This window comes from Crotalus tigris, unplaced genomic scaffold, assembly GCF_016545835.1.
Source record: "Crotalus tigris isolate CLP2741 ecotype Arizona unplaced genomic scaffold, ASM1654583v1 scf7180000017899.1852299, whole genome shotgun sequence".
Classification (NCBI taxonomy): domain Eukaryota; kingdom Metazoa; phylum Chordata; class Lepidosauria; order Squamata; family Viperidae; genus Crotalus; species Crotalus tigris.
Genome location: NW_024096711.1, coordinates 206,686 through 234,667, shown reverse-complemented (window position 1 = coordinate 234,667; position 27,982 = coordinate 206,686). Strand labels below are relative to the sequence as shown.

Genomic DNA, 27,982 nt, shown 5'->3' with positions numbered 1-27,982 from the left:
TAATAAGATGACTTGATTAAGTTTTGATGGAGAGCGAGGGTGAGCTGTGACAGAAGCTGAGGTTCCCTCCTGCTCCCATGTCAGTCCCTGGCCCTGGGAAACACAAGGGATGATCCATTAGAAGCAGGGAAAGCAAACAGAAGACATGCCTGAAAGAATGGGGAGATAAAGGAGGGAAAGAAAGGACAGGAAACAGGAGAAAGAGAGAAAGGAAAGGGAGAGAGGGTGTTTAGAGTGGGTAGGAAAAGTGGGTCCCAGAAGGAGGAAAACATTGCAGAGAAAAATTTAATGGGAGAAGGAGTGAGACAGCAGAAGGCATATGTAGCTGAAGGGTATTCTAAGATATTTGCATTACTTGAGATCTAGAAATATAACACTATGGCCATCCGGTTAGGAGTGTGTGCCTTTGGAGAGGACGAATGCCAGCAGAGTGGCCCACAATAGAGTGGCAAGCAAGTAGCATAAGGAACAGAACTGGAGCAACTGGAAAAAAAGGTGAGAAGAAACCAGGAATATAGTTCAATGTCACACGGGATGTGCCTATGAGGATGGGAGCCAGAGAGGAAGGCCACAGCAGTGAGAAAAGGGGGTGGGCTTTGTCATGGATCATCTTCCCCAAAGAGGAAGTAAATAGTGAGAGCTCCAAAGGAGGACTGTAATTCTTTGCCAGTCTTCAGCATGTTCTTTTTCCTTCGAGAGACCCGCCGACTGAGAAGTGAGACATCACACCTGCAGGCGTCTAGTTCCCGACATGGTGCTCAGAGGCAGTCCAAGGGTGGATACTCCCGAAGGACAAGCAGTCGGTCCCATGAAGAAGACTGGCAATCTATGCAACAGCCCAGGATCAGGAGTGCTTCTGACCCTGCCTCAGCCACTGCTTCTGGACCCCTCTTTCACACCCGCTCCCAGTTGGGTGATGGAGCAACGTTGCCTGCAACCAAGCCAGAGGACAAGCCATTGCAAGAGACAGTTGGAAGGACCAGTCTGGCTCGTGCAGAAGAAAAATACCTAAATATCAGGGATATGGAGCTTAGCCTCACCTCTGTCTTTGGGCAGGTAACTAAAAAACTGGGAGCAGATGGGGGAAGCCATGACAAGGAAGAAGAGTGGGCTATCCAGGAAGAGGCGGGGGCTGAAAATCGGGGAATTTGTACTTGAGGTTCAATGGAAGAAAAGCTCAAATAAGAGAAATCCCCCATTTATCAATATTCCACCTTCTATCATTGTAGGTTTTATATATATATATATATATATATATATATATATATATATATATATATATATATATATATATATATATATATATATATATACACAGTAAAAAGAACAATTCTAGGCTTCCTTTTCCCTTCTTATTTCTCTCATAACTAGAGATCTTGCTTTCCTGCCATGTTCCAAATTAGCTCAGGGTCTTTCAGCATTTGCCATGTTGGCTGGGGAGTTAGCCATATATGGAAAGTCATAGATTTGTTACTCATTACTCTCGGATCAGCTGAAGAAGTCTAGAGGCCAAGATCTGTTTTTTTCCCTAATCCTGAAAATCCTTAGGATTTTCCTACAGCAAATCTGTAGGATTGACCCCTTCTGTAATTAAAGGTTGTACCAGTTTGAGATTGGTGGTGCCCCCATCCATGCTCCGCAATACTGTGGGCCTTTTGGCCATAACTACCAATTTAGCTCTTCCAGCTCCAGAAGAAATTTAGACAAATTTGCTGCATTTCTGTTGCAGCTGTGAGTGGATTGGTTTGCCATTGGTAGAATCTCCTCCTTTTTCTTATTCTCCTTCATACTTTGAAAAAGCAAATGCAGTGAAGAAGGAAAGGGGTGGGTGGAGCAGGGAGCAGGATAGCATTTGGCTACCATTTGATTGTGCCCTACAGAAGACAATCTAGATCAGGGGTCTTCAAACTTGGCCCTTTTATGATTTGTGGACTTCAACTCCCAGAATTTCTCAGCCAGGCATGCTAGCTAGGAATTCTGGGAGTTGAAGTCCACAAGTCATAAAAGGGCCAAGTTTGAAGACCCCTGATCTGGAAGGAGCATAGGCTCTAGTCCAACTGCCTGTTCAAGCAGGAGAGTCTATACCATTTCAGATAAATGGCTGTCCAGTCTCTCTTGAAAACCTCCAGTGATGGAATGATGGAGTGCCCACAACTTCTGGAGACAAGCCGTTCCACTGGTTAATTGTTCTTACTGTCAGGAAATTTCTCCTTAGTTCTAGGTTGCTTCTCACCTTGATTAGTTTCTATCCATTGGTTCTTGTCTTGTCTTCTGGTGCTTTGGTAAATAGTTCCCCCCCCCCATGTTTGTGACAGCCCCTCAAATACTGAACACTGCTATCTTATCACCCCAATCCTTCTTTTCAGCAGACTAGACATACCCAATTCCTGCAATCGTTCTTTATATGTCCCAGTCTCCAGCTCCCTAATCATCTTTGTTGCTCTTTTCTCCACTCTTTCCAGAGTCTCAACATTTTTTTATATTGTGGTGGTGACCAAAACCGGATTCAGTATTCCAAGTGTGGCCATACTAAGGCTTTGTAAAGTGGTACTAATACTTCATGTTACCTTGATTCTATCCCTCTTTTATTGCAGCTTAGTATTTCATTGGCTTTTTTGGCTGCTGATGCACACTGTTGGCTCATTTTTAAGTGATTGTTCACTTGGACTCCAAGATCCCTCTCACAGTTACCGGCATTCCCGAGCCAAGTTTGACCTAGTCTATACCTGTACAGTTGGTTTTTCTTGCCCAAGTGTAAAACCTTACTTTTATCTACATTGAATTTCATTTTGTTAGATAGGGCCCAATGTTCAAGTCTGTCGAGATCCATCTGGATTTTGAGCCTATCTTCTGGGGTGTTGGTTATTCCTGTCATCTTAGTGTCATCTGCAAATGTGATGAGTTCCCCTTCTATTCCCTCATCTAGATTTTTTATTGAAAACATTGAAGAGTACTAGGCCTAAAACTGAACCTTGGGGAACCCCACTACTTCCTTCCCTCCATATGGATGTAGTTCCGTTGAGTACGGTTTATCAGCCAGTTACTAATCAGTTATCTGGTGGTAATGCTGTCTATCCCACATTTTTCTAGCTTATCAAGAAGTAGGTTGTGATCTACTTTGTCAAATACCGTATACTTTATCAAATAATAAAATAAGACTTATTTGGCATGATCTGTTTTTGATAGCCCATGTTGGCTACTGGTTATATCTTTATTTGTAACTTAGATGTTTGCAGATTTGTTCCTTGATTACCTTTTCCTTATCTCTCCAGGTATTGATGTCAGGCTGATTGGTCTGTAATTTCCTGGATCTTTCCCCCCCCCCCTCCTTTTTTGAAGATGAGAACCACATCAGCTCTTTTCCAGTCCTCAGGTAGTTTCCTTGTGTTCCAAGAACTTTGAAAGATGTGGTTCAAAGATTCTGAGATCACATCTGCCAGTTCTTTCAAAACTCTGGGATGTAATCCATCAGGACCCGGAGATTTGAATCCATCCAGAACTGACAGCTGTTCTCTTACCCTATTTTTGCTTATTTTAATTTGCATTCCTAGCCTGTCTTTTATGGTTTTGTTTTTGGTAAGTTGGTTTATATTTTCTTTTTGAGTGAAGGCAGATGCAAAGAATGAATTAAGCAGTTTTGCTTTCTCTCTACTGCCCATTACTTCCTAGCCATCTTCTCCCATTAGTGAACCAATTGTTTCTTTGACTTTTTTCACATTTTTTTTATTGTTTTTGACATTTGTTGCAAGTCTTAATATGTTTTGGGCCGTAGGTTTCCTAATTTCAACTTTGCAGGTCCGGGCAATTTGCTGGCATTCTGCTTTAGTTATTTGTCTTTCCATTTTTTGTACTTACCCTTTTTTTTCTTTCAATTGGTCAGAAAGTTCCTTATACATTCATGCTGGTTTTTTCTTGGTTTTCTTGGTTGAGCCAATCTGTATTGGTTTTGATGCTGCTTCATGCAGTCTAAAAATGGGGTGTGTTGAGTCCGTGGCGGGAAGCAGACACAAGAAGCAGTTGAAGTTCTCAGTTTTCTTTATTCTGCGTTCAGCTTACAAGTAGATGGCTTCAGCAGCTCCCAAAACCTCCCAACTTCTTATATAGACATTTCCCGGGTAAATGCGATACTTTTCCCGCGCCAGCACCCGCGCATGCGCACGGCGCTGGCGACAGCCTGTCTGGTCCCGGGCAGCTTTGCACCTGCCCGGGACTGCCTGCAAACGCCCGAGCCGTTTGCAAGGCTCGGGACATAACACCCCTTTCCCCCGGGGCTAAAACTACTACCAACATATAATCATTTATTTTATGCAGTGTTCTGCTTCTCAGTGCTCCTATCGTTACCTGGCTTTTGTTTAGCCAGCAATGTTATGTAATCCTCTAAGTATTTAGGAGACTTCTTTGCTCTCTGTGACCTTCTCAGCTCTGGGTTACTAGCATGAGTTCCTTGACTGGAGGGAGATGTGAGCCTGTTCTCCTTATTTTGCCTTGGTGCCTTCCAAGGACTGCGCTCCGCTGCCTGGCCTGCTTGCTCGTCAGGCCAGGGCTTCTGTCACTTTGTGACCTGGTTGACCTGCCTAGCTGTAGACCCTCGGGCCCCTTGAAGTGATAGCCACTGTTGGGCGTCTCTGTTGAACCTCCTAGGTCCATCCAAGACCTGTCAGGAGGCTGTCCATTCCCTGAACCCCGTTCTGTGTCCGGGCTTGTGTGGGTTTCTGTACCTTCCCAAAACTCAGTGATTCCCTGATTTGGGCTAGAGGTGTTGTAGTCGGGACTTGGTTCCTCGACCACCTCCCTGTATGTTTGACCCCCTGTAGGATTTGGAGTAAGGTCAGGCCAACCTTGGGGATTGTGTGCCAGCTCTCTTGCGGGAAATGATTTGTTGGGATGCCCCCGGGTATCCTCCGTGACTGGAGTGCTGTGTGATATGTGTGGAAAGTGAGTATGCCCCCGGGGTGACTCCCTGGCTGGAGTAGGCGTGGATGCCTGGTAATTAGGTAGGCTCATAGAATTCTTGTTCGGAGCTCTCGCAGAACCCTGGGATGGGCCGTTTGTAGCTCCATCAGTGGAGATGGGCAGCAGCTCGTGCCCTTCCCTTTGCTCCAAAGGGTCCCCCTCCCCCCCTGGAAAAGACCCAGGAGTCTCATCGGAAAAGTCCCGCCGAGGGCGGAGTTGGTCGATGTGCCGACGCAGGACACGACCGTTGTCCAGGGCTACCTCATAGGAGAGAGGACCTGTGACCCTGGAAATAGAAGCGGGGACCCATGTATGACCAGGCCCGTAATTGCGAGCCCAAACCGGGGCACCCACAAGTAGTTGTCTAGGGGCCCTAGGATGTGAGGTAGATGAAGGCAGTCTGTCCGGATGCAACCGGTCAAGTTTAGTAGTAAGTTGACGCCCCCAACGAAGTTCAGCTGGGCTTCTCCCTGTAGAAGTGGACGGTGTGGTGCGATAAGAAAGGAGAAAATCAGCCAACCTGTGATGCCAGTCCCCGTAGGTGAGTCTTTTCAATGCGTCCTTTGTGATGCGCACCATACGTTCAGCCATACTGTTGGTGGACGGTGGAAGGGTGCAGACGTGGCATGACGAATCATGTTTGCCTGTAAGAAAGCTTGGAATTCGGAGGAAGTGAATTGAGGGCCGTTGTCGGACACAATGACATCTGGCAGCCCGTGTGCAGCAAAAATCCCCCTCAGTACCTGAATAGTCTTTGCAGTGGTGGTGGATGAGGCAGGTACAACCTCAAGCCATTTCGAATGGCTGTCAACAAGGACCAAGAAGAACTGGCCCTGAAAGGGTCCAGCGTAGTCAATGTGCACCCTAGACCATGGGGACTGTGTTTCCTCCCATCTATGCACGGGAGCTTGGGGCATCTCTGGGCGAGATCGTTGGCACAGGTGGCATGCATTCACCTTAGCCTCAATATCTTTATCTAAACCAGGCCACCACAAGTGGCTGCGCGCAAGAGCCTTCATACGAACAATGCCAGGATGACCCTCGTGGAGGGATTCTAAGACCCTAGTCATCATTGAGGTGGGAATGACAACTCTGTTTCCCCAAAGCAGACAACCCTGAGAAAGGGACAGCTCGTTCCTTTTGGACCAGAAACTCTGAAACGCAGGACTAGGGCAGTGCTCAGGCCAACCAGACAAAACCCAGGAACGGACACGTGAAAGTGTGTGATCTGTACCTGTTTCAGCGGCAACATCCCTGGCACTAAGAGGGAGCTCGGGCAAGGCTTGGATTGATAGAATTGTTGACAGCTGGCGCAGGGTCAGCTTCTACTACTGGCAGAGGCAATCTACTGAGGCCATCAGCATGGCCCATTTCTTTCCCAGGCTTGTGGAGTAAGGAAAAATCATATGCAGACAAAAAAATAGACCACCTAAGCATTCTAGGGGAAATGATTTGGGGAGTCTGCTTACGTGTGGTAAACAGTCCCAGCAGAGGCTTATGGTCAGTGAAGACCGTGAAGTGCCTGCCATATAGAAAGTCATGGATTTTTTTAATTCCAGCAACAACAGCCAGAGCCTCCCTGTCTATCTGAGCGTAGTTGCGCTCAGCAGAAGACAATGTTCTGGAGTAATATGCAACAGGAACCTGAGTTCCATCAGACCTGAGGTGGCTCAGGACAGCTCCACCCCCGTAAGGGGACGCATCACAAGCGATGCACACAGGAAGGGACTCGTTGAAATGTGCAAGTACACTGTTAGAAGTGAGCAAAGCCTTGACTTTGTTAAAACAACCCTCATGCGTTTGTGACCACTGCCACACTGCTTGCTTGTCTAGTAGCCTGTGAAGAGGCTCAGCTACACTAGCTTTTTGTGGACGAAAAGAATTGTAGAAATTCAGGAGGCCCAGGAAGGCCTGAAGTTCGGCCTTGGACTTTGGCCTAGGTGCTTCTAAAATAGCAGTCAGTTTGGATTCAGCAGGGTGAATCCCAGCAGCATCAATTGTGAACCCCAGAAATTCAGTAGAAGGCACCCCAATCATGCATTTGTCTTTTTTGAGCTTGAGGCCTGATTTCCTGAATCTTAACAGAACAGCTCTTAGCCTTTCAGCTAGAATGTGTGTGGAGTCTCCGGCAATTAAGACATCATCAAAGTAGGGGCAAACCCCCGGTATGCCCCGCAGTGTGTTTTCCATTACGCTTTGGAAAATCCCAGGAGCGACATTCACTCCAAACTGCAGCCTTTTTACCTTAAAGGCTCCCCTGTGGGTCACAATAATCTGAGCTATAGCAGCATCATCATCAACAGGCAGCTGTTGATACGCTTGAGCTAGGTCAAGCTTTGCAAAAACGCGCCCCCCCCTTGAGGGAGGCCAGGATATGACTGACCACAGGAACAGGATAGGCATGTTGCTGCAATGCCGTATTTAGAGTGCATTTGTAATCAGCACAGATGCGAATGTCCCCATTTGCCTTAAGAGGCGTGACAATGGGGGTCTCCCATGGACTGGAGTCAACAGGTTCTAGAATTCCTTGTTGGATCAGTTTGTCCAACTCAGTGTCAATTTTACTTTTTAAAGCAAAAGGGACCCTTCTTGCTTTAATTCTAATGGGAGTGACAGTGGGGTCTAGCTTTAAGGACACAGGGGGTTCTTTGAATGTGCCCAGCTGGGGGCTGAAAACATCTGCAAATTCTTTGCAGACTTCCTGTAGGTCGAGTGTTTGTAAGCTATTGAGTCCTGTGACGTGTATCCCCAGGGCCTCAAACCAATCGAGTCATATGAGACTCGTTCGTTCACCCCCTACTACTAATAAGTCTAGTGGACCTTCAAAACTCTTGTATTGCACGTTAAGGGTGGCCTCCCCCTTAACACACACTCTTGAATTTGGAAAATCTGTTAACACAATGTCAGAAGGCCTTAACTTGGCCTGAGTTCCACTACCGGAACAAATCTTCCTAAATGTATGCAAGGAGATAATTGAAAAGGCAGACCCTGTGTCTAGTTCCATAGATAATGGAACCCCTTGTAGTTTCACCTTGAGTGACAGTTTTTTCTTAATGGGCTTGTGTGTGCCTGTCCTAAGGATGCTTCTTCGCAAAGTGCAAAACCCTACCCTATTCTGGCTGGGGACTCTGGTACCTTTCAGGTGCAGTTCTTCCTGAGGTTGTACCTTTCGTCGGCCCAGACACACAGCTGCAATATGTCCTTGTTTCCCGCACGCCCGGCAGATAGCGGAGCGGAACTTGCAGTCGGTTCTCCTGTGGCGACCTCCACAGCCGATGCACTTGAGCGGAGCTGGAGAGCTTCCCTTCTGTTTTTCTTCCTTCGTGGGGTGGAGACGGTCGACTTCCTCGTCCGGATCCTCCTCGGAGTTTCTTTGGATGTCTTCCTGGTGCACGGATGCCACCTCTGGACTGTTTCTGATCGGCCGCATGTTCTTGACAGCGCCGCCTGCTGCTTCTTCTGCGGTGACTTCCCTTAAGGCATCTTGGAAGGACAATTCTTCTTTAGCGAAAAGTCTCTGTTGTAGATCTCGATGCCTTAACCCGCACACGAATCGGTCCCTCAGTCGTTCTTCGAGGTCTTTGAACTCGCAGTGCTTGGTGGCCTTCTGTAATGCGGCGATGAATTCTTTGGCCGACTCACCGGGCCGTTGATCCCTCTGCTCGAAGGTGTGGCGCCATGCGATGACGGACATCTTGGGGTGGAAGTGCTCCTTCAATAGCTTCTTCAGATCTGCGTAGCTGACAGACTCTACTGGAACAGGTGCTGCAAGGTTTTCTGCGATGTCGAAGGCGTCTTGACCGCAAACACAAAGCAGGGTGGCAGCATTCAAGCTCTCTTCCCTCACTTGGTTTGCCTTGAAGTAGTTCTCCACCCTGGCTACGTATGACTCCCACCGCTCTGGATGTGAGACGTCGAATTCCGCAAGCCTTCCGATTTTTGCCATCTTCAGGAGACGGGTCTATCAGCCAGCCTACCCCCGAATGCGCACTGGATTGGCGGGTAGCTGCCGAGTCGACGCCGTTCCACCGCTCAGGACTCACTTGGGTAAGCTTACACTTCTTCCTTTCCAGGCGGTGTAAGGCAATCCCACCTTCGTCGCCAGTGTTGAGTCCGTGGCGGGAAGCAGACACGAGAAGCAGTTGAAGTTTTCAGTTTTCTTTATTCTGCGTTCAGCTTACAAGTAGATGGCTTCAGCAGCTCCCAAAACCTCCCAACTTCTTATATAGACATTTCCCGGGTCAATGCGATACTTTTCCCGCGCCAGCACCCGCGCATGCGCACGGCACTGGCGACAGCCTGTCTGGTCCCGGGCAGCTTTGCACCTGCCCGGGACTGCCTGCAAACGCCCGAGCCGTTTGCAAGGCTCGGGACATAACAGGGTGATATGTGAAGCTTCCTTGTTGATGCTCTCCAGGCTCCTATGCTTCCTGAAAACCATGCCATCTCTAGAAAAAGACACACCCAAACTTGAACAAACTTATCTAAGATCTGAATAAAATGATTGCACATCGAGTTCCTGATTGATCTGTTTCCCTTTGTCTCAAAATCAAGTTAATGTATGTAATTACTTCTTCACGGAACTTTAGGACATTGTAAAACATGCTTTGATGAAGAGTTATTTTTATGACATCTCCAAGAAGCACATACTTTATTCATTCTTTGCCTATACCAGTGGTTCTCAACCTTTTTAATGCCGTGACCCCCAACTGGTCATAAGTCGAGGACTACTCAACTGATCGTAAGTCGAGGACTACTCAACTGGTGCAGCACCGTTTGCAGAATGGGATTTTTGGCGGGCTCAGCAGGGCAGAGACAGCCTGGACAATTCCTATTGGCTTTTGAAAGCCAATAGAATTAGACTCTCTTCAAGAGAGTCTATTCTATTGGCTTTCAAAAGCCAATAGAATAAAAGGGAGTAGCACAGCTAAGGAAAAGGGGGGAAAAAATGGTGGACTGCATTGTTTGGCGACCCCCGTGAAATGGTCGTTCGACCCCAAATGGGGTCCCGACCCACAGGTTGAGAACCACTGGCCTATACAAATACAATGGGCACCAACACATCTGAAATACTACTTTTGGGTGAATAATCTAAGATCTACTGAATCAACAGTAAAGACCCAACAATCAAGAAATATGCCCCTGTAATGGTATGAGGAAATGACCTTGGGAGATTGAGGAAGAGATACTACCTAGGGAGTGATCAGATAAGAAGGGGCGTAGCCCAAAATTGCATAATGTGAAGAGACTCAGTAAGGAACCTTCCTAACTTCTCAGTTTATAAAAGAGATGGTGGGAGATCTGTACTTTCAGACTTGCGAGATTCAGTTAATGTAACCTTACAATAAACTAGACTTAGTTCATCTGGTCATGCTTCCTGTCTCATCAACCTAGGAAGGCTGACATCTTCAGACTAGTCTTGGTAAAGTAGCAATGAATCCCATTTTATGAAAAAAAAACATATTCAGATTCCAGGATGTGTCTATACAGTACCTGCAATGATTAGAACTGAGCAGGAAATGGCTTTCCCTGTGACACTCTGGGGAAATGAAAGTTAGACTTTGAAGAAGCAAGACAGAAAGAGAACTGATGCTTTTAAATTTTGTGGTTGGAGACGTTTTCTGAGAAAACCATAGATAGTCAAGAAAGTAAACAAATGGATTATTGAACAAATCAACCCAGAGTTCTCACTTGAGACACAACTGATCTGTCTGAAATTATCATATTTTAGATATATTATATTTGATCTTTTGAGAAGGTTATAATGCTGGGAAAAGGGAGAGGAGAAGAGAGGAGAGGTCAGCAAGATGGGCAGACTCCGTTACTTTATTTGTTATAGTTATTTGATCACTGTATAATTCTGCAAATTGTCTCTGAACTGATGGAGTGAGTCAATGAATGTGATTGCTCTGGCATAACATTTTAACTCTTAAAGCTTTCTATTTTTTCTAACCTAAACTTGGGCCTTTCCCCTGTGTTATATTACAGTTTTCAACAAATAGGGGAAGACTATTTTGTGTTAGAAAGTCCTTAAATACTTATACAAACAAGCCTGAATTTCTCTACATACTTTTGTGATTCACTCGCTTTTGTGATCAGATTGTATGACCCAAATGTGCTTTCTATATAAGCCCTTGACTTGTACCAATTTTCATAAATGCTATGATTGTAGTTTTATTTCTCACTAGGGAATTGTTTAGACAAGAGATTGTTTTTCCATTTGCAATGCCTCTCTCCCAATTTCTGTCCAGAATTAGTGTTATTTATAACAGATGTTAAGAATCACTGTTCAGCTCTAGTGAAAATGGCCTTGAGTGTCTAAATTACAGTGGATTCTATTAGCTCATTCAGATCTTGTGGCCAGTTGATACATTTGACTGACAGTCTTGATAATGTCTGTGCTACCTTGTACGCCCAATGATGCTGGTAAGGCTACAGCATCTATACTCAATGGAAGCAGCCCATCCTTGTGCAAAGATTTCAAAATATAGTTAATTGTCATAGAGGAGATTATGTCCACATATACTCTAAGAGACAGGAAGGTCAGTTTATGAGCCAGGGACTATCCATTTGCAGGCCTCTGAGATGGAGTTTTTGGAAGCAGGAAAGAGGAACAGACCATGGATAATGTTTTCCTTCCTGATATACTGCAGTGCTCAGAGGAAGAGATGCCTGTTTGCCCTCCATTCTCTGCTTCAGCACCATCTATTATAGAGTTTTGCATAATCCCGAGGATTATGGTACTACTCTACGCCTTTCCCCCTCCATTTACTTTCCCTTAATATTCTAGATATATTCAACAATAAAAACCCTGAAAATCCTCAAACAGACTAAACCTCCTAGAAGAGAATCACTTGTTACTATAAAAAACCCACTGCCATCAGCGCCAGCTGCCTCCAGCCCAATTCCAATGCTCTGTGGGGATGGGGGGGCCTTAGAAGCCATGGGCAACTGCACCAAAACCCTAGGCAAGCATCTCTCCAAGGTAGGGAGAAAAAGCTGGAAGGGTGGGGGGGCCCTCTTCATCCTATTGCTTTCCCATTTTTTATTTCTGTCTCCTTGCATGTGGCTGTTTCAGCACGTTTGTCTACTTTCCTTGTTTTGCTGTGTTTGTCCATCAATGTCCCGATTTTAGACCTGAATTTTTGTTTAGAAAATATGGCAAAATGTCCCCATTTGGTGAGTGCTTGTGGAAAAACTCTTTGCTTTGCCCTATCTCAGACTTACGAGCTTTGAGGCGTCACCTCAGGATCCTTTAGCTCTAGGTACAAATGCTCCAAATTGTTGGAATGTTTTAAAGAATAATAATTCAGGAGGCTGAAAATGGCCCTTTCCTTTCTCCCTGTTTCAATCCTTAGTTTAGCAGCCAGATCTATTTCTCACATCCAGTGAAAGGAAGGGAACGGAAAAGTTGTAACCCAGGACTAGAAAATGTTGGTTCTTGGAATTTGGTCCCATTGTTTATGCTCACTCCCACATCCTTGCAGTTTGCTCAAGGTCAGTCATCTCCCTTCTTGATGACTAGGTGAGAAGAATGGAAGACAAGCAAACCTGTATTCCAGTATTTGCATGCCACTTCTGTACACTGCTTAGAGACTATCAAATAAAGGAAAGGGTGACACTGAAGACAGAAAGGAAGGGAGAGAATGTTGTGAATTGTTCAGTGAGGAAAACAAAACATGTATGTTGAAAAAAATATTTAGCTCTAATAGTAGAGAATCTATATAGCTCAGGGTTGAATTTTTGGATTCTTGAGATTCTCTTGGTTGTTTTCCTACAGACGTTTCATTACCATGTTAGGTAACATCATCTATCGGCTTATGTTTCTGCCTGTTGTCAAGAGTCATGTTTATGTAATCGTCAAAGCACTCTGATTGTAACTATTGCAATTTTTTTTATAAAAAGAAGAAGACATTCAACCAAAGCTAAAAAAAAAAAAAAATCTTGAAAGTATGAGGGAGATGATCTCTGTAACCAAATTCACAAGAACAGGTCAGTTTTTAATCTCAGTCTATGTTGCTTCAGTAAAGAATTGCATAAGTAAGCACTCTATATGATTTCATAATCCCCTTTTTGTCAAATTAAAATTGATGATTTGGTGGGGACTCTGAAGAATTGAAAGTTGTGTGCTTATGTGGCAAAGAATATTTATTCAGAATTAGGGCATTCCTTTACACTACCCTGTTTCAATGACTTTTAAGGAATATTTTACTACATAGTTTAAAAATCAGTTTTACTTCTATTTAACTTCTATATCCATTGCTGGATAGAAATTATAGGTGTTTGAATGCAACACTCATGCACGATATCTGGTTAGGAAAAAAAACATAGTTTGCTGAGAACCTTGTTAAAGATCCATTTGCCCTCCTCATTAAACCACAAATCCTTGAGTTTCAGTCTAAATCTGTAGGGACAATATGTAGGACAAAAAGCAGAGGGATTATTAGGAAAAATGAGCACACCTGTGGTGGTCTAAATGTGTTATTGTTAGGATCTATATTTCTGCGCTTGAGGCATTGGTGTATGTATCCCATTTTGGAAAGAATGGAATATCTATTCTATGTCTGCCTAAACTCATATGTATGTATTGAGTAGGTGCCATGAGTATCGATGATGGTATTAGCAAAATACGTCTGCTTGTATTTCAACATGGCCCCTGCTGTGGCTGGTGTTACAAACAGTGCTTTTGGCTCCCATTAAGGATTCACTGCAGGGTTATGCAGGCCGAAATATACTGTACTATCAGCTGGCTGATATCAATTGATGCAGGGGTCTTAAACTTGGCCCTTTTATGACTTGTGGACTTCAACTCCCAGAATTCCTCAGCCAGTGTGCCTGGCTGAGGAATTATGGGATTTGAAGTCCACAAGTCATAAAAGGGCCAAGTTTGAAGGCCCCTGAATTGATGGATGTTAAGTATTTCTCAGCTGATAACATTTCTCTGACATTCTTTGTTTTTCTTTTGTATGCTTTTCCTTTTTCCTTCCTGTCTATTCTTTCCATTACATTCTTACCTTTGCTAGAGTTTCCCAAGAGCCTTCGGGTGTGATAGGTTAGGGCCTTTAATCAAACATACCTAATTGCAGGCTATTGTGAAGGAGAATAAGCAACCCTCAGAAGCTCTTGACTCCCTGACCTCTTCTAACAGCAAGCTGGATGAAATAGCTGATAGCACACAGTATCCATCTTGGCAGAATTACTCAATGCTGCATGGTTTGGTGGGACCAGCCTGCATCTTCTTGCGCCAGAGCATCGCCATCACATTGATTGTACGTACTCTGCTTCTACTATAGCTGCCACCTATCTCCATTTTCCACAATGACCCCTTGTCCTGCTGGAATGATTCCCCTCACTTATCCTCTGGGTTGTCTGCCACTGCTCGATTATGAATTAGCTCATCTTCAGAGTTTTCTGCTCCCTCGAAAATCCCACTTAGCATCTTTTCTGCATACAAATTATAAAGCCCATGCACCTATAAAGTGTCCTTCAGTGACTTCATTGCCCTTATGTCGAAAGCTAGGAAACAAGAAAGATTAATAATAAGAATATATTGATATGCAGCTGTTTCATGCACCTTATGTTACTGCATGCCCTACAATAACTTCAAAAGATAAATCAGTATTATTTACACCATGCCATAAAAGAGGAAAGTGAAATTAGTGGGGTTAGATGCTAAGACTGTGAGAGAAAGCAAAGCTCTTGAGGCTACTTTGTAATTCATGGCAAAGACAATCTCTTATTTTGAGACCCCACAATGAGCAGATCGATCTTTTAATAGCAGCTTTTGAACTATCCTCCAGCTAGGTGAACCCTTTTAACGTATTTCCAAACTTTACCTGCTCAGTGTCAGTGTCCAGAAAACACCCATTTTAAAAAGTAACTAGAACCCATGACATTGGGTTATCCTTCTTTCCATGTATAATATAGATTGGCATTCTTTCTTCTCCCCTCAGAATTCCCAGCAAAGTGCCAGAAAAAATCTCCTCCTTCTCCTTGGTTGACCCACATATTACCTGCCACTTTGCTGGGTTGTTGCTGTTGGAAACAACTGCATTGAAAATTGCACCTGGTGTATCCCCAAGGGGCCCTCCCTCTACATTGACCCCACCCCATCCAGTCCTACTTCACCAGCAGGCATCTGAATCGCTTCTCATTCTTCCCTCACCACCCATTAAGAGATTTTAAATTTCAGCCTTGATTCCAAAGCAATCAATCACCAATCACCTGTCGGCCCTTGCTGCCAGCCAATTGGATGCAAAGGGTATGTCCCTCTCATTTTTCCTTGCACCCATGCATCCTATGGGTTTTTTTTTATTATTGAAAATTTTATAAACTTTTTACAATAAAATACCCCCCTCCCACCCCATAACCCTCCCCCCTCCTTCCCAGAGCTGAATACAGGGTTAAAGAAACAAAAAAAAACATACAAATTAAATGAACATCAATCAACTATACTTACATCCAAAAAATTTAAAGTACTTTAACTCCAATGCAGAGAAACTACAAATCCAACCATACCCACTTTAAACTATAAATTATTCAAAAGCTAAATAATACTTTCTAATCCCATATTTATTCTGTACAAAATTTACCCATCTTTTCCACACAGAGATATATCTCTCTTGTGAATGGTCTTTCAGATAAGCCGAATTTTTTGCCATTTCTGATAAATAAGAAACTTTAAGAAACCATTCTTCTATAATAGGCAAGGAATCCTGCATCCTATGGGTTTTTGAAAAGTGCAGTTGGAAATAACAATCACAATGGCTGCAGCAAACAGCGGCGATGCTGCAGTGGCCACAACTTTGCTAATACAACAGGTGAAAGATCCTTGAAATTTCACTTACATCAGAATAACAGATCCTGGATTCTGGATGCAGTCTTTAAATTAGCCCATTGGAGGTACCTTAATTCAAAACTTCTTGACTTATGATGCACTGTTTTGCCCAACTGAAGGTTCCAAATGGATGGGGGAGTCCGACATAAAAGCCGTTCAAATAAGCGTCAGTTGGCAAACTCTGTCTGTTTTGTCTTTTCATTGGCCTTTACTCTTGTTCTCTCCTTAGGACCGAAAGCTGCGAACGGAAGAAATTGAAGGTAAAATGAAATATACTTTCTCACTATTCTTTTGAAAGTCTCTTCAAGCTTGGCTAGTCTGTACTCTGATCTGAAATCGAGAGTGCTGCAGGCAGCTGAGAAAGTTCTTCAAAGACATGTCCAGAAACAGGTGATAAGCTGGCCGCTGAGGACAGCATAGGGCTTGACACTAGTCATTATATGATGTTCCCCTTTTTATTTTGATAAGCTCCCCTGCTCTGAAAGAAAACAATTTTTAATCTTAGACTGAATTCATTCCATGGTGTCATTTAAGGTATTTTCACCTTCTTCTCAATGCGCCTCTCACTTCCAAAGGAGTTTCAGAACAGCCCTCAACTGTTGTTGCAGAACTCAATCTGAAGTGAAAAAAAAAAAAAAAAAGGTTACTAAATTGTGCCAGGCCTCCTTCATCCTCCTTCTCTCACTGCTCTGGTGTTAGAAGGAGGCGGTGCCACTATAGGCACCATCATTCCGTATGGTAGTGCATTCTTGTCATTTTTGCTGTAAAAAGTTTCATAGTTCTAATTTTGCATGATTTTATCATTTTACCATTTTGCCTGGGATCATGAGCGCGTTTTATTGAGGTTACTTTTAGTCTGGCAGGCAGACTAAATCAGTGGCACAAATTATATAAATAATAAATATCCCTCAGTAAATGTGGAGTGCAAAACCCACATTGTATTTTATCCAATTGTATCCATATTTTATTTTATTATTATTTATGTACTGTATTTTATTTCTGTAGTGGAGGTGGCGTTACCCTTTAATTAATGATAATGAATTAATGATCATTTTAATTCTTAATTAAAAGGTTCTTTTTCCCTCTGGTGTGAGGACTGTCTCACAGCTTCAATCTTGTTTAGCTTTTGCTCTAACATACCAAGAATTAAGAGCCATTGTAAAGCTTGGAAAGATTATTGTTTTGGCTAGAAATGTTCATTATGTGCTTCACAGCTGAAGTAATACACATCGCTGTCTAAAGGGGGTCTCATAAGATCTAAAGTGTAAATCTTCATTAGTTAGATAGATAGATAGAATTCTTTATTGGCCAAGTGTGATTGGACAAACATAAGAAATTTGGTGCATAAGTTCTCAGTGTACATACAAGCAACAGGTGATAATCATAAAATATAATCATCATAAATTATAGATACAACACTCAGTGATAGTCATAGGATACTAAAGCAATCAATAGAAATCATAATAGAATGTTAAAAAAGTTAATAAATCGTGGGATATAACAAGTTATAGTCATAAGAATCTAAGGAAATAGGTATAGGACAGATGAGAAGGATAATAAGCAATACAGCCCTATTGGGTGGTTTGACAACCCAGGGCATAGACAGTGTTGTGGGAATTACGTAGTTATTTAACAGAATGATAGCATGGGAGAAAAAACTGTCTTTGTGTTTGGTTGTTTTGCTGTGCAATGCCCTATAGCGTCATCTTGAGGGAAGAAGTTGAAACAGTTTATATCCAGGATGTGAGGGGTCTGGAGATACAGTATTTTCACAGCCTTCTTTCTGACTCGTGCGTTATACAGGTCCTCAATGGAAGGCAGCTGATAGCAATTGTTTTTTCTGCAGTTCTAACCATCTGTTGAAGTCTGTGTCTGTCTTGTTTGGTTGCAGTGCCAAACCAGACAATTATAGAAGTACAAATGACAAACTCAATAATTTCTTTGTAGAACTGTATCAGTAGCTCCTTGGCCAGTCTGAGCTTTCTGAGTTGGCGCAGGAAGAACATTCTTTGTTGTGCTTTTTTGATGACATTTTTGATGTTAGGCATGCATTTTAAGTCCTGAGATATTACAGAATCTAGAAACTTGAAGGTCTCTACAGTTGATACTGTGTTGTCTAGTATTGTAAGAGGTGGTAGGGCCAGTTGTTCAACTTTCTGCCTGTATGCAGATTCATCTTCATTTTGAATTAGACCAATCTTTTGAAATGCAGTTGTTGCTATAGAGAGAAAAGAATAATGGAGAGAGCACACAGCCCTGGGGGGCACCTGTGCTAATTGTACAGGTATCTGATGTGATTTTGCCTAGCTTCACCTGCTGCTTCCTATCTGTTAGAAAGCTTATGATCCACTTACAAGTATAGTCAGGCAGAGCTACCTGAGTATGATGGTGTTGAATACTGAGCTAAAGTCTACAACAGGGGTGTCAAACTTGCAACCTCATGTGACATGTTGCGATGTATCGTGACTTTTTTTCCATTGCCGGCAATGAGGTGGGTGCAGTTTCCCATGATGCATCCGGCCCTTGGGCCGGCAGTTTGACACCCCTGGTCTACAAAAAGGACCCTTGCATGGGTCCTTGGATTCAAGATGTTATAAGATGTAGCGTAGTGCTATATTAACAGCATCATCTGCCAATCTATTTGCTTGGTAGGCAAATTGCCATGGATCTAACAGTGGATCTGTGATGGTTTTCAGGTGGGCCACCACTAGCCTTTCAAAGGTTTTCATTACTACGGGTATCAGAGCAACCAGTCTGTAGTCGCTCAGCTCCTTGATGGAGGGTTTTTAAGGCATTGGGATTATAGTAGAACGTTTGAAGCAAGAAGGAACATAACACATCTCTAGAGATTTATTAAAGATATGGGTGAAGATGGGGGCAATTGGTCAGCACAAATTTTCAAACAAGAAAGAGTTACCTTGTCTGGGCTTAGTGCTTTTCCAGGCTTTAGTCTGTGAAATAAACTTCATACATCTTTTTCTGTGATCACCAGAGGTGGGGACACCAGAAAGATGGAGTCAGTTGCAGGAGACTTGGCTGTTGTATTTAAGATAGAGAGGGTGGCAATAGTTGATGGTGGTTTCTTCTCAGACCTACAGTAAAACACATTCAGGTCATCTGCCAGTTGTCAATTCCCTTCAGCATGGGAAGGAGGTTATCTGTAACCATTGATAACTTTAAGGGTTTTCCACATGTTTGCTAGTTCATTTGTTGAGAGCTAATTCCTCAGCTTTTCAGAGTAACTTCTTTTTACTGATCTCCCTCGTTAATACATTCCTGGCCTAATTGTACAGCATTCTATCTTCTTTCCTGGAGGCTTCCTCTTTGCTATGACATACCTGTTTGAGTTTAGCTATGAAATAAGGCGGGGGTCTTCAAACTTGGCCCTTTTATGCCTTGTCGACTTTAACTCCCAGAATTCCTCAGCTAGTGTGTAACAGTTTTGGATATGTTTAAATAAAGTGCTATTGGGATCCTGTATCGACAGAGCTGAACACATGGGATAAAAGACTGGAAGTATTAACCTCTTATTTTTGAAACTCTTTTGTCTACACCAGGGGTAGGCAACTTTGGCTCTTTTATGACTTGTGGATTTCAATTCCCAGAATTCCTGAGTCCGCATGGCTGGTTCAGGAATTCTGGGTATTGAAGTCCACAAGTTATAAAAGAGCCAGGGTTGCCTACCTCTGGTCTACACACTCTTCTGTCTGGGTATGGTGGCTTGGTAGTTAGTGCTACCATGTTTCCCTGATAATAAGACCAGGTCTTATATTATTTTTTTGCTCCAAAAAATGCATTAGGGCTTATTTTCCAATTAGGGCTTATATTCAGGGAAATACGGTACTAAATGCGTGTGTCTGGCTGACAATCTTAACTGGGGCTTATTTTTGGGGTGGAGCTTATATTAAGAGCATCCCAAAAAATCATGCTACGGCTTATTTTCCCGTTGGGTCTTATTTTCTGGGAAACATCGTACTATCAGATATTTTTCAGAGGAATTTTATATGGTATGTGAGAAAGATAGGACCCCCATAGACCATGTGCTTAATTAGATACTAAAAGGAAAAAAATATATAAAAAGGTATAAATCCCTTTGCTCTACCTCCTTGAGCTGTGTCACTAGGGAAATCAATACCACCCCTTTGGGAGATTCATCAATCTCACAAGGCTTGTCTAGAATAAAATGTTATTAAAATGGGAAAGAGAAAATCACTTTCCAGTTTTAAATAATCACTGGTAAGATATGCAGTGGCTGTTAGCTCTTCAAGCTGGTCCACGTATGAAACCAACACCATGAGTACCAATACTACCTTTATTGTAAGATTATTACCATATAGCAAAACCTTGCAAGTCTGAAGGCACTTCCCCCCCCCACACCTTTAATTACCAGAGAACTAGGGAGAATCCCTTCTGAGATGCTTCCTCCACCCCTGTCTTTCTTTTAGATTTAGTTCTCTCTTATCAGTCTTTTGCCAAGGCTGTGATTCTTCCTCCTGTCTCCCAAAGTTTCTCACAGCCCATTACATTGGCAAGAAGATACAAATACAGAGTTATTGAAAATACATATTTCAAATTAAAAGGATTCCTCTCTGAAAGAACTATACAATTATATGAAGAGAAGGACTGCATCTTGTCATCTGGCATAAGGGCTGGCAGGCAGGCTGCAACTGTGGGTCAGAATGTGGGGAGAGGGGTTCACCTGCCTATTAACTATAGTTTGTTATAGCAACTTTTCTCCTTTCAGAGCTCAAGGAGGCTTTTCGGGAGTTTGACAAAGATCGTGATGGCTACATCAGTTATAAGGACTTGGGAGAATGTATGCGAACCATGGGCTACATGCCTACTGAAATGGAACTCATAGAATTATCTCAACAAATTAGTATGTACCTTCTTCTATAAGTCAACCTAATGCCTGAGGAATATTCTGCAGTAATGGATGTCACATTGAGAAATGTCTTCCAGTTACATTTAATATGGATTCTGAGCTTTTTCTCCGTCTCTTTATCGTTGAGTGCTGGAATTATAATCAGCAATATCCTTTGACTGCCTTTCATTCTTGAATTGTTTTTACTGTACAAACGTTAAAAATGACATTCTTCTCTTGATCCCTCCCAATCTTTCATCCACCTTGTTATGAATAGCATCCTTGAAATTATCTGCTACCTTGATTAGGAATATCTCAGGCTGACAGGTATTAATGGAGGTATTAATGGAGAGAAAACAAGAACAGCACAAAACTGAGAGTCAGTGTGATCTAGCGATTAAAATGCTGGCCTGGCACTGGAGAGACCCATTTTCAAGATCATCCTTAGTCAAGAAACTCATAAGGTGATATTGAGCCAATCACTGTCTCTCAGCCCAATCTACCTCAAAGGACTTTCAGGATGGAGAAAAATGACAGATGGGCATAATATGTACACACTTGCACCTAGATGAAAGATAGCATATAAATTAAACAAATGAATAGAACTTCAAATTTTAAATCTTTGCCCCTGGATTTTGCTGAAAAGATTGTGAAGTGATGCTGCAAGGGCAGCATGTTAGCCATTTTGCAGCAAACAAAGCCATTTTTCCCAGTAGCTCTAACCATGGTGGTTGGCTGCTGTGCTGAAATGGGTGAACTCAGCCAAGATCGATCCATGCTGTTTTGACTTTTTCAAGGCCATTGTGAGTGTTCCCAGGAGTCCTGTAACCCAGGCAAAGCAAGCAGATGTGAAATGAAGAATAATGATTTTTCATGTCTTTTCTGCAGGAACAAGCAGAGTACAAAGCTCCAGGGGTCTATTTAGGTTTTTCTCCCCCTTCTTTTTTTTTCCAGTGACTGCCTTGAAACAAAAGTTCCTTAGAGGATACATTTTAAACAGAGGTTTGCCTTGAATTCAAAAGGAGGGTTGAGGCAAAAATTCCCATCAATGAAGAAAAGAACCATGCACAAACAGATTGCTTCAAAGCACTGGAAACATTTATACTACCCATGTTGCTGTTGCAGCTGAGCTGAAAATACTGGCTCAGATTATTGAACATAGACAATAGAATGGGATAGCAGGGGCCAAAACTGTTTTCAAATGAGGACAGAAGCCTCACATTAAAGATGCACGTACAAATGGTTGTGCTAAGGAAAAAACTACTGACTGTAGACTTTCTAACAGGATTCAAATTCTGATTATTTATATTGGTAACAGTCATTTTACTCCTGTATAGACAGATAGATAGATAGATAGATAGATAGATAGATAGATAGATAGATAGATAGATAGATAGATATAGATATAGATATAGATATAGATATAGATATAGATATACAGAATCCACATAAGAGGGAATTCTGTTGGGGGACATGGTGGTTAGACAGGTGAAATTCAGTTTCTCCAGTGTGAGATGGCCTTGGCTCACAATATAAAATATTTAACTTTGTGTTGCCCTGCTTCTTCTGAAAATGCCTTTGTATGCCTACAGCTGGAGGAAAAGTGGATTTTGATGACTTTGTAGAACTGATGGGCCCTAAGCTGTTGGCAGAGACAGCAGACATGATTGGGGTTAAAGAGCTGCGGGATGCTTTCCGAGAGGTGAGCTACAGTTATTCAGTTACAGTTATAAGGATCAGAGCTGGTAGTATTACATGCATGCTGGCTATCTTCCCACAATACATTATGGTTGAATATGTTAATAATGATTTACTGAATAAACCATATTTGCCCTGTTTCAGTCATAAACTGTGGCTTACAAAACAATTCTGGATGAGTTGAGTTAACACACTAAGCCATAAATAAGCAAATTACACTGAATCATAGAGTGGGAAAGGCCAGGAATTCAAATTAAGTCATATGTGACAAATTGCACGATCAAATACGGTAAGCAAGGAGTGCTGGATAACTATATATTGTGGATGTTTAATTTTGATTAAGTTGTTTACTGCCTTGTTGGTTTTTTTACCCTTATAATGGATATTCACAATTTTAAGTTAGGCAGTATCTTTACAACAATCATCAAAAGATTTAAACAATTGGCATGTGTATCTTTAAGATGATCAATGTTTCATCAGCTTAAAAAATAAATAAGAATCAAGCCACAAGGTAAGAAACTGACACCAGAAATTATATCCCAAGTTTTTCATGTTAGGTTCAGTATCAGAGTGAAGAGTGGATGATTTAGTCATTGCTAGATGTGCCAAATGACACCAAGGACTTGGAGGGTTATTCTCATTCCTGAAAACAGAGGCCCCCTGTTACTCAGATTTTCCTCCAGCTTTACATAAACAGAGAGGTTCTATGAGCAGAAGTAAAAAAGAAATACCTTGTTCCTTTAGGATAGATGAGATTATTTTAAAGCTGTACACTATTTAAAAAAAAATAACTCTAAGGCCAATGTGTAAAAGAAGCAAATCTTCACTGTTTTAATTAAGTTCTTTCTTAATATGCAAAGTATCTTTGAGTAACGCTCTTACTCTTGATATGCATAGATTCTAATGTGATATTTAGGCAAGAAATAACTTTACCATTATATTTTAACTTTTTGAAGTATTGTTGTTGCATAAGAAACCTTCAACCCACCAGGTTTTTCTCTGCAGAACTCTGAGGAAAATTCAGGGGTATTGATTTTCTTCCATTTTTCTTCCTTGACTAATAAATAAGGTAGAAGTATATCCTCCATACTTTAAGTGCTGTTTGTTTCTGACAGTCTTCTAGGTCACCCTAAGGCCCTACCTTCAGACTTTGCCCCCTTCGTTTGATAAAGCTGATATAAGGGCATATTCTTTATGTATCAAAATAATTCTTAGTAAGACCAACAACGCATTGGAAAAAACAGATAGAGAAACTAATGAAGTACTTGTGAAATTAAGAAGAATCCTCCTTAGTATTCTCTGTTTTACTGGAATCATCTAGGTATAGGAAATAATGAAATGCTGAACTCTAAGGATGCTCTATATTTGCGATTTCATCTAAAATAAATCACAAGTCTGCAGGCAGGGAAATTTATCTATTGTAGTAACTGGAGACTATGGTGCCATTTTAAACTAGGAAAGCAGAATTACAAAGTGGTTATTTTCAGGCCATTAGGAACCATCCTGCAACTGCAGAAACCTATTTTTTTTTTTATCTCACATACTGTATACTGTAGCTATCAAGCTTTTGCCTGAATACATCCAACACAGAGAAATTCACCCTCTCACGGAATGATTCCACAACCTGCTCTTCTTGTTAACAAACTGAGTAGGGTTTCCCTTCCTGTAATTTAAATGCATTCTTCCAGGTCTATGATTCTGGAATGAGAGAAAAAACAGGTTTTGACCTTTTTGTGCACATTAATGTATTTTAGGAATTTAAATTGTGTTATCATTGTTTGTTCTCAAGAGTAACATTCACGGTTCTTTCAATCTTTTTTTGTAGATTTAGTTTCTAATCCCTAATCATCCTCATGGCCCTATTCTGAGCCTATTCCAAATTCTCTAAATCCTTCTTAAGTAATACTTTTTAATTGCAGCAGCTACCATAGATGCAATGAATACTTTTTGAGGCATGATTTTCGTTTTGACTTTGCAAACTTCAAGAGTGTACATTGTAATGTAATTATGTGCAGCTGCTTGAAATATCTGCTTTATGCAAGTCCGTTTGGATTGGCAGGATATATACATCAGGATATTTTGTCTTGTCTTGTGTTAATCTACTATTTACTTACTTATATCCTGCCTTTATTATTTTTACAAATAACGCAAGGTGGCTGACATATCCAACACATCTTCCTCCTCCTATTTCCCCCACAACAACAACTCTATGAGGTAGATTGGACTGAGAGAGTGACTGGTCTAAAATCAACCAGCTGGCTTTGATGGCTAATTGGGACTTGAACTCATGATTTCCCGCTTTCTGGCCGAGTGCCTTAACTACTAGATCAGTGGTGGCAAACCTATGGCACGGGTGCCAGAGGCGGCACTCAGAGCCCTCTCTGTGGGGATGCGCGCCGTCGCCCCAGTCCTAGGCCTTCAGCTGGGTTTTATAAAACCTTTTCACTTTAGGCCTCTGCCGCCATGTGCAAAAAAAAAAAAAAAGGTTCAATCAGTCAATTTCAACTTCTCGTGGGAAAAAAAAAGATCTTGCAAAGTTGGAATTGATTGAACTTTTTAGTCCCACCCAGTCTGCCATTACCACCGTAGCCATGCCCACCCAATGGGCCACACCAAGCCAGGGAGCCACACCCACCTGGCATCTGACGATGCATAAGTGGGTTTTGGGTTGCAGTTTGGGCACTCAGTCTCTAAAAGGTTCACCATCACTGTACTAGACCAATTGCCATTGTTCATTAGTCAGCTAAGAACAGAAAACAATACTCTGTTCAAATCAGACTGGAGAAGTATGAGAGACAGCTAAATGAACAGTGAAATAAGGTGTTTGTGTGTTTCCTTCTTCCAGTTTGATACAAATGGTGATGGGCAGATCAGCATAGCTGAACTACGGGAAGCAATGCATAAGCTCCTAGGGCAACAGCTGAACTACCAAGAGATGGATGAGATCCTGCAGGATGTTGATTTGAACAGGGATGGTCTAGTGGACTTTGAAGGTATGACAGGGAAAGTTATTTGGGAATGAAAATTAGTATTTTACAAGTGGAGTAGGATGTCTGAACTGAAGCTGAGAGACTATTTGGAACTTGTTTTTGGTTTTGGGAAGGAATATATTGAATAGGCTGGCAGAAGAAAATATATACTGGGGTTTGAGGTACTGTATTTATCTCTACCGATTTCTGTTTAATAGACAATAAAGTCAAAAGGGGACAGTTTGAAAGCTAAGATTTTTGTTTTATTTCAAAATAGCAAATTCTAATCAGAATGCCTATAAATTATAAGTCTAGCAATGCATCTTTTTAAACTCAACTATTGTAGAGCATTTTATCTTTTCCTATTGGCAGGCATATTTTAATTGGAGAAGATAAGCATTTGAACTCAATGCTTGGCTCTAGATCTTTACTCAGTGAAGATTTTTTACTCAGTGAAGAATGGCAACATCAGATTTTGCTCCTGTAAAACTCTGTTGCCTCTTTGCAATGTATTTATATTTCTTTCATTCTTTCTTTCATGGGAGGGTGTCCATTGATGCATATACATCTGTTTCTTGATCAAACTAGAGTGTGATGAAATACTGTAGTATTGGAAAAATAAGGTGGAATATTAGAAAGTGAAGATTTATAGCTAACTAGCCATTCCTATTTTTAAGCAATGTTTAAAAAATGATACACTCTTTCTTCTCTCCTAATGCCCTGACATCCTTGCTTTTCTCCATATAGAGTTTGTACGGATGATGTCCCGCTGAGAAAAGCAAGCAGCAATGTAAGAATGAAGTGCCTTGAGAGAGACAACTGCCATAAATTCTAGCTTCAGTCAATCCAGCCATTAGGAAAAAAGGCAGCAAACAACTTCACACATATCCTGTGTTCTCTGCCTGGAACCAAGCAGTCATTCCTAAAATCCAGAAAGTTCAGCCAGCTTCAGCACCTTTAAGGATGTTGTGGATCATAACCAGAGGAATACCAGATCTCTGTATTAAATATGGCCATGAACATTAACCCTAACTTCTCTTAGATTTCAGATGCCATCATATCTTGTTAACTGTTTGCTGTAACACTGAACTTCCACTTTGTTCATTCTAAGCAGGCTTAACCAACAAAACTCCATAACTGTTCTGTCTGTATTTGTCAAAATATTCCCAATACCTGATTTACTACAAGAAGGGCTGTTTCTCTTTATTTGTTCTTCCTCTAACAGCTGTTTTCTGTTTCAAAATGTATTTTGTTTCCCATTGTGGCATTAATAATAATAGGGGTCCTTGGTACTCTCTGAGCTTGCTTGTTTTCTTGCAGACGTTTCATTACCCAAACTAGGTAACATCATCAGCACTGGTAAGGAGTGCAATTTGCTGTCAGCTTTATATTCTGATGGCTTGCCTGTCAGTGTTGGTGGGGGTGGTCTTAGAGATTCTTTGGTTGGGCTATTTGCTGTTGGCTTCTGCCAGTCTTCAGCCTGTTTGTCCTACATAGTGGTTGTTGTAATCCTTACATTGTATGTTGTAGATGACTCGTGTTTTTTCTTCTGGGGTTGTTGGTTCTTTTCGTCTGCTTAAGATGTTTTGAAGGGCTTTAGTTGGCTTGTATGCCATGCTTTTATGCTATGTAGGACAAATAGGCAGAAGACTGGCAGAAAGCATCCACGAACACCAACTAGCAGTTAAGAAGACACGATGAAAATTCTTTAATTTCACAAGATATGGACAGATTTAACCATAGTTTCAATTGGGGAAATGTGACCATCCTAGATCAAGCCAAGTCCAAAAATGCCAGGGAATTTCCCAAAGCCTGGCACTTTAACAAATCAGCCATCAATAGACACCCAGCCCAAAAAGGAACAAAAGACCCAAGCACCTCTCCACCAGCAATCAGCACTCAGATCACCATAGATTAACTTCAAGGTTAACATCAAACCAACAATCAAACAAACATACCCCAATCATGAAACAGCCAAAGAAGCCAACAGCAAACAGCCCAACCAAAGTATCTCTAAACCACCCACACCAACACTGACAGGCAAGCCATCAGAATATAAAACTGACAGCAAACTGCATCCTTACTAGCACTGCTGATGTTACTTAGTTTTGGTAATGAAACGTCTGCAAGAAAACAAGCAAGCTCAGAGAGTACCAGGGACCCCCTCATGTGAACCTTGAGCTCTAAATATTCTTCTTTATTAATAAATAATATCCCCTCATTTCTAATATGCCATATAAAGTCATAAATTCTTCTTGCAAAGGAGGATAGAAATGGAAAGGGGCCCCAAAGAGAATTACTAGGACCTAGAGAGGCAGCTGGTTATTCTTAAATCAGTTGTCTAAACAAAACTGATGATACAAGAATGTTGATTTAGTCCACAAGAAGTAGCATCTGTGATCCAGAGGTGTATCTACTTTGATGGAGCTGGAATTGTTGTGTCCTGAGCCTGCAAAGGCAGGCTTGGGACGTTGCAATGGTCCCGGGCAGTTGCAAGCTGCCCGGGACCAGACTGGCTGGTGCCAGCTTCGCGCGCATGCGCAAGGCACGGAGCGCGCCAAATGTTGCCATTTGGTCCAGGGAAGCGTTCTTAAGAGGAGCAGAGAGGCCTGCATGCCTCAGAGCTGAAACGGAGCTGAAGAAACAACAATAAAGGCTTCT

At 42.0% G+C, this 27,982-nt stretch overlaps 1 protein-coding gene across 3 annotated transcripts; it reads left to right on the top strand.

The window, feature by feature from the left end:
* LOC120308302 (calcium-binding protein 2-like) lies at positions 1 to 26,631 on the top strand. Of its 3 annotated transcripts, none has more exons than XM_039344189.1 (7): positions 1 to 495; positions 700 to 1,056; positions 16,020 to 16,050; positions 20,535 to 20,669; positions 22,247 to 22,356; positions 25,198 to 25,345; positions 26,069 to 26,631. In XM_039344189.1, the coding sequence occupies exons 2-7, from the start codon at positions 829 to 831 to the stop codon at positions 26,092 to 26,094; spliced, it is 678 nt and encodes a 225-aa protein (XP_039200123.1). In that variant the 5' UTR covers positions 1 to 495; positions 700 to 828; the 3' UTR covers positions 26,095 to 26,631. The 3 variants fall into 3 exon arrangements, with proteins under 3 accessions (XP_039200123.1, XP_039200121.1, XP_039200122.1); XM_039344188.1 differs by lacking the exons at positions 1 to 495; positions 700 to 1,056 and adding exons at positions 11,808 to 11,938; positions 14,040 to 14,222; XM_039344187.1 differs by having other exon boundaries at positions 1 to 1,056.
* The last annotated feature ends 1,351 nt before the right edge of the window (positions 26,632 to 27,982 follow it).

Excerpts from the sequence above, each read along its gene's own strand:
- LOC120308302 (XM_039344187.1), top strand. The coding sequence starts at position 679 with ATGTTCTTTTTCCTTCGAGAGACCCGCCGACTGAGAAGTGAGACATCA. Across the intron at positions 1,057-16,019 it reads TCACCTCTGTCTTTGGGCAG|GACCGAAAGCTGCGAACGGA; the intron begins GTAACTAAAAAA and ends TTCTCTCCTTAG. Across the intron at positions 20,670-22,246 it reads AGAATTATCTCAACAAATTA|CTGGAGGAAAAGTGGATTTT; the intron begins GTATGTACCTTC and ends GTATGCCTACAG.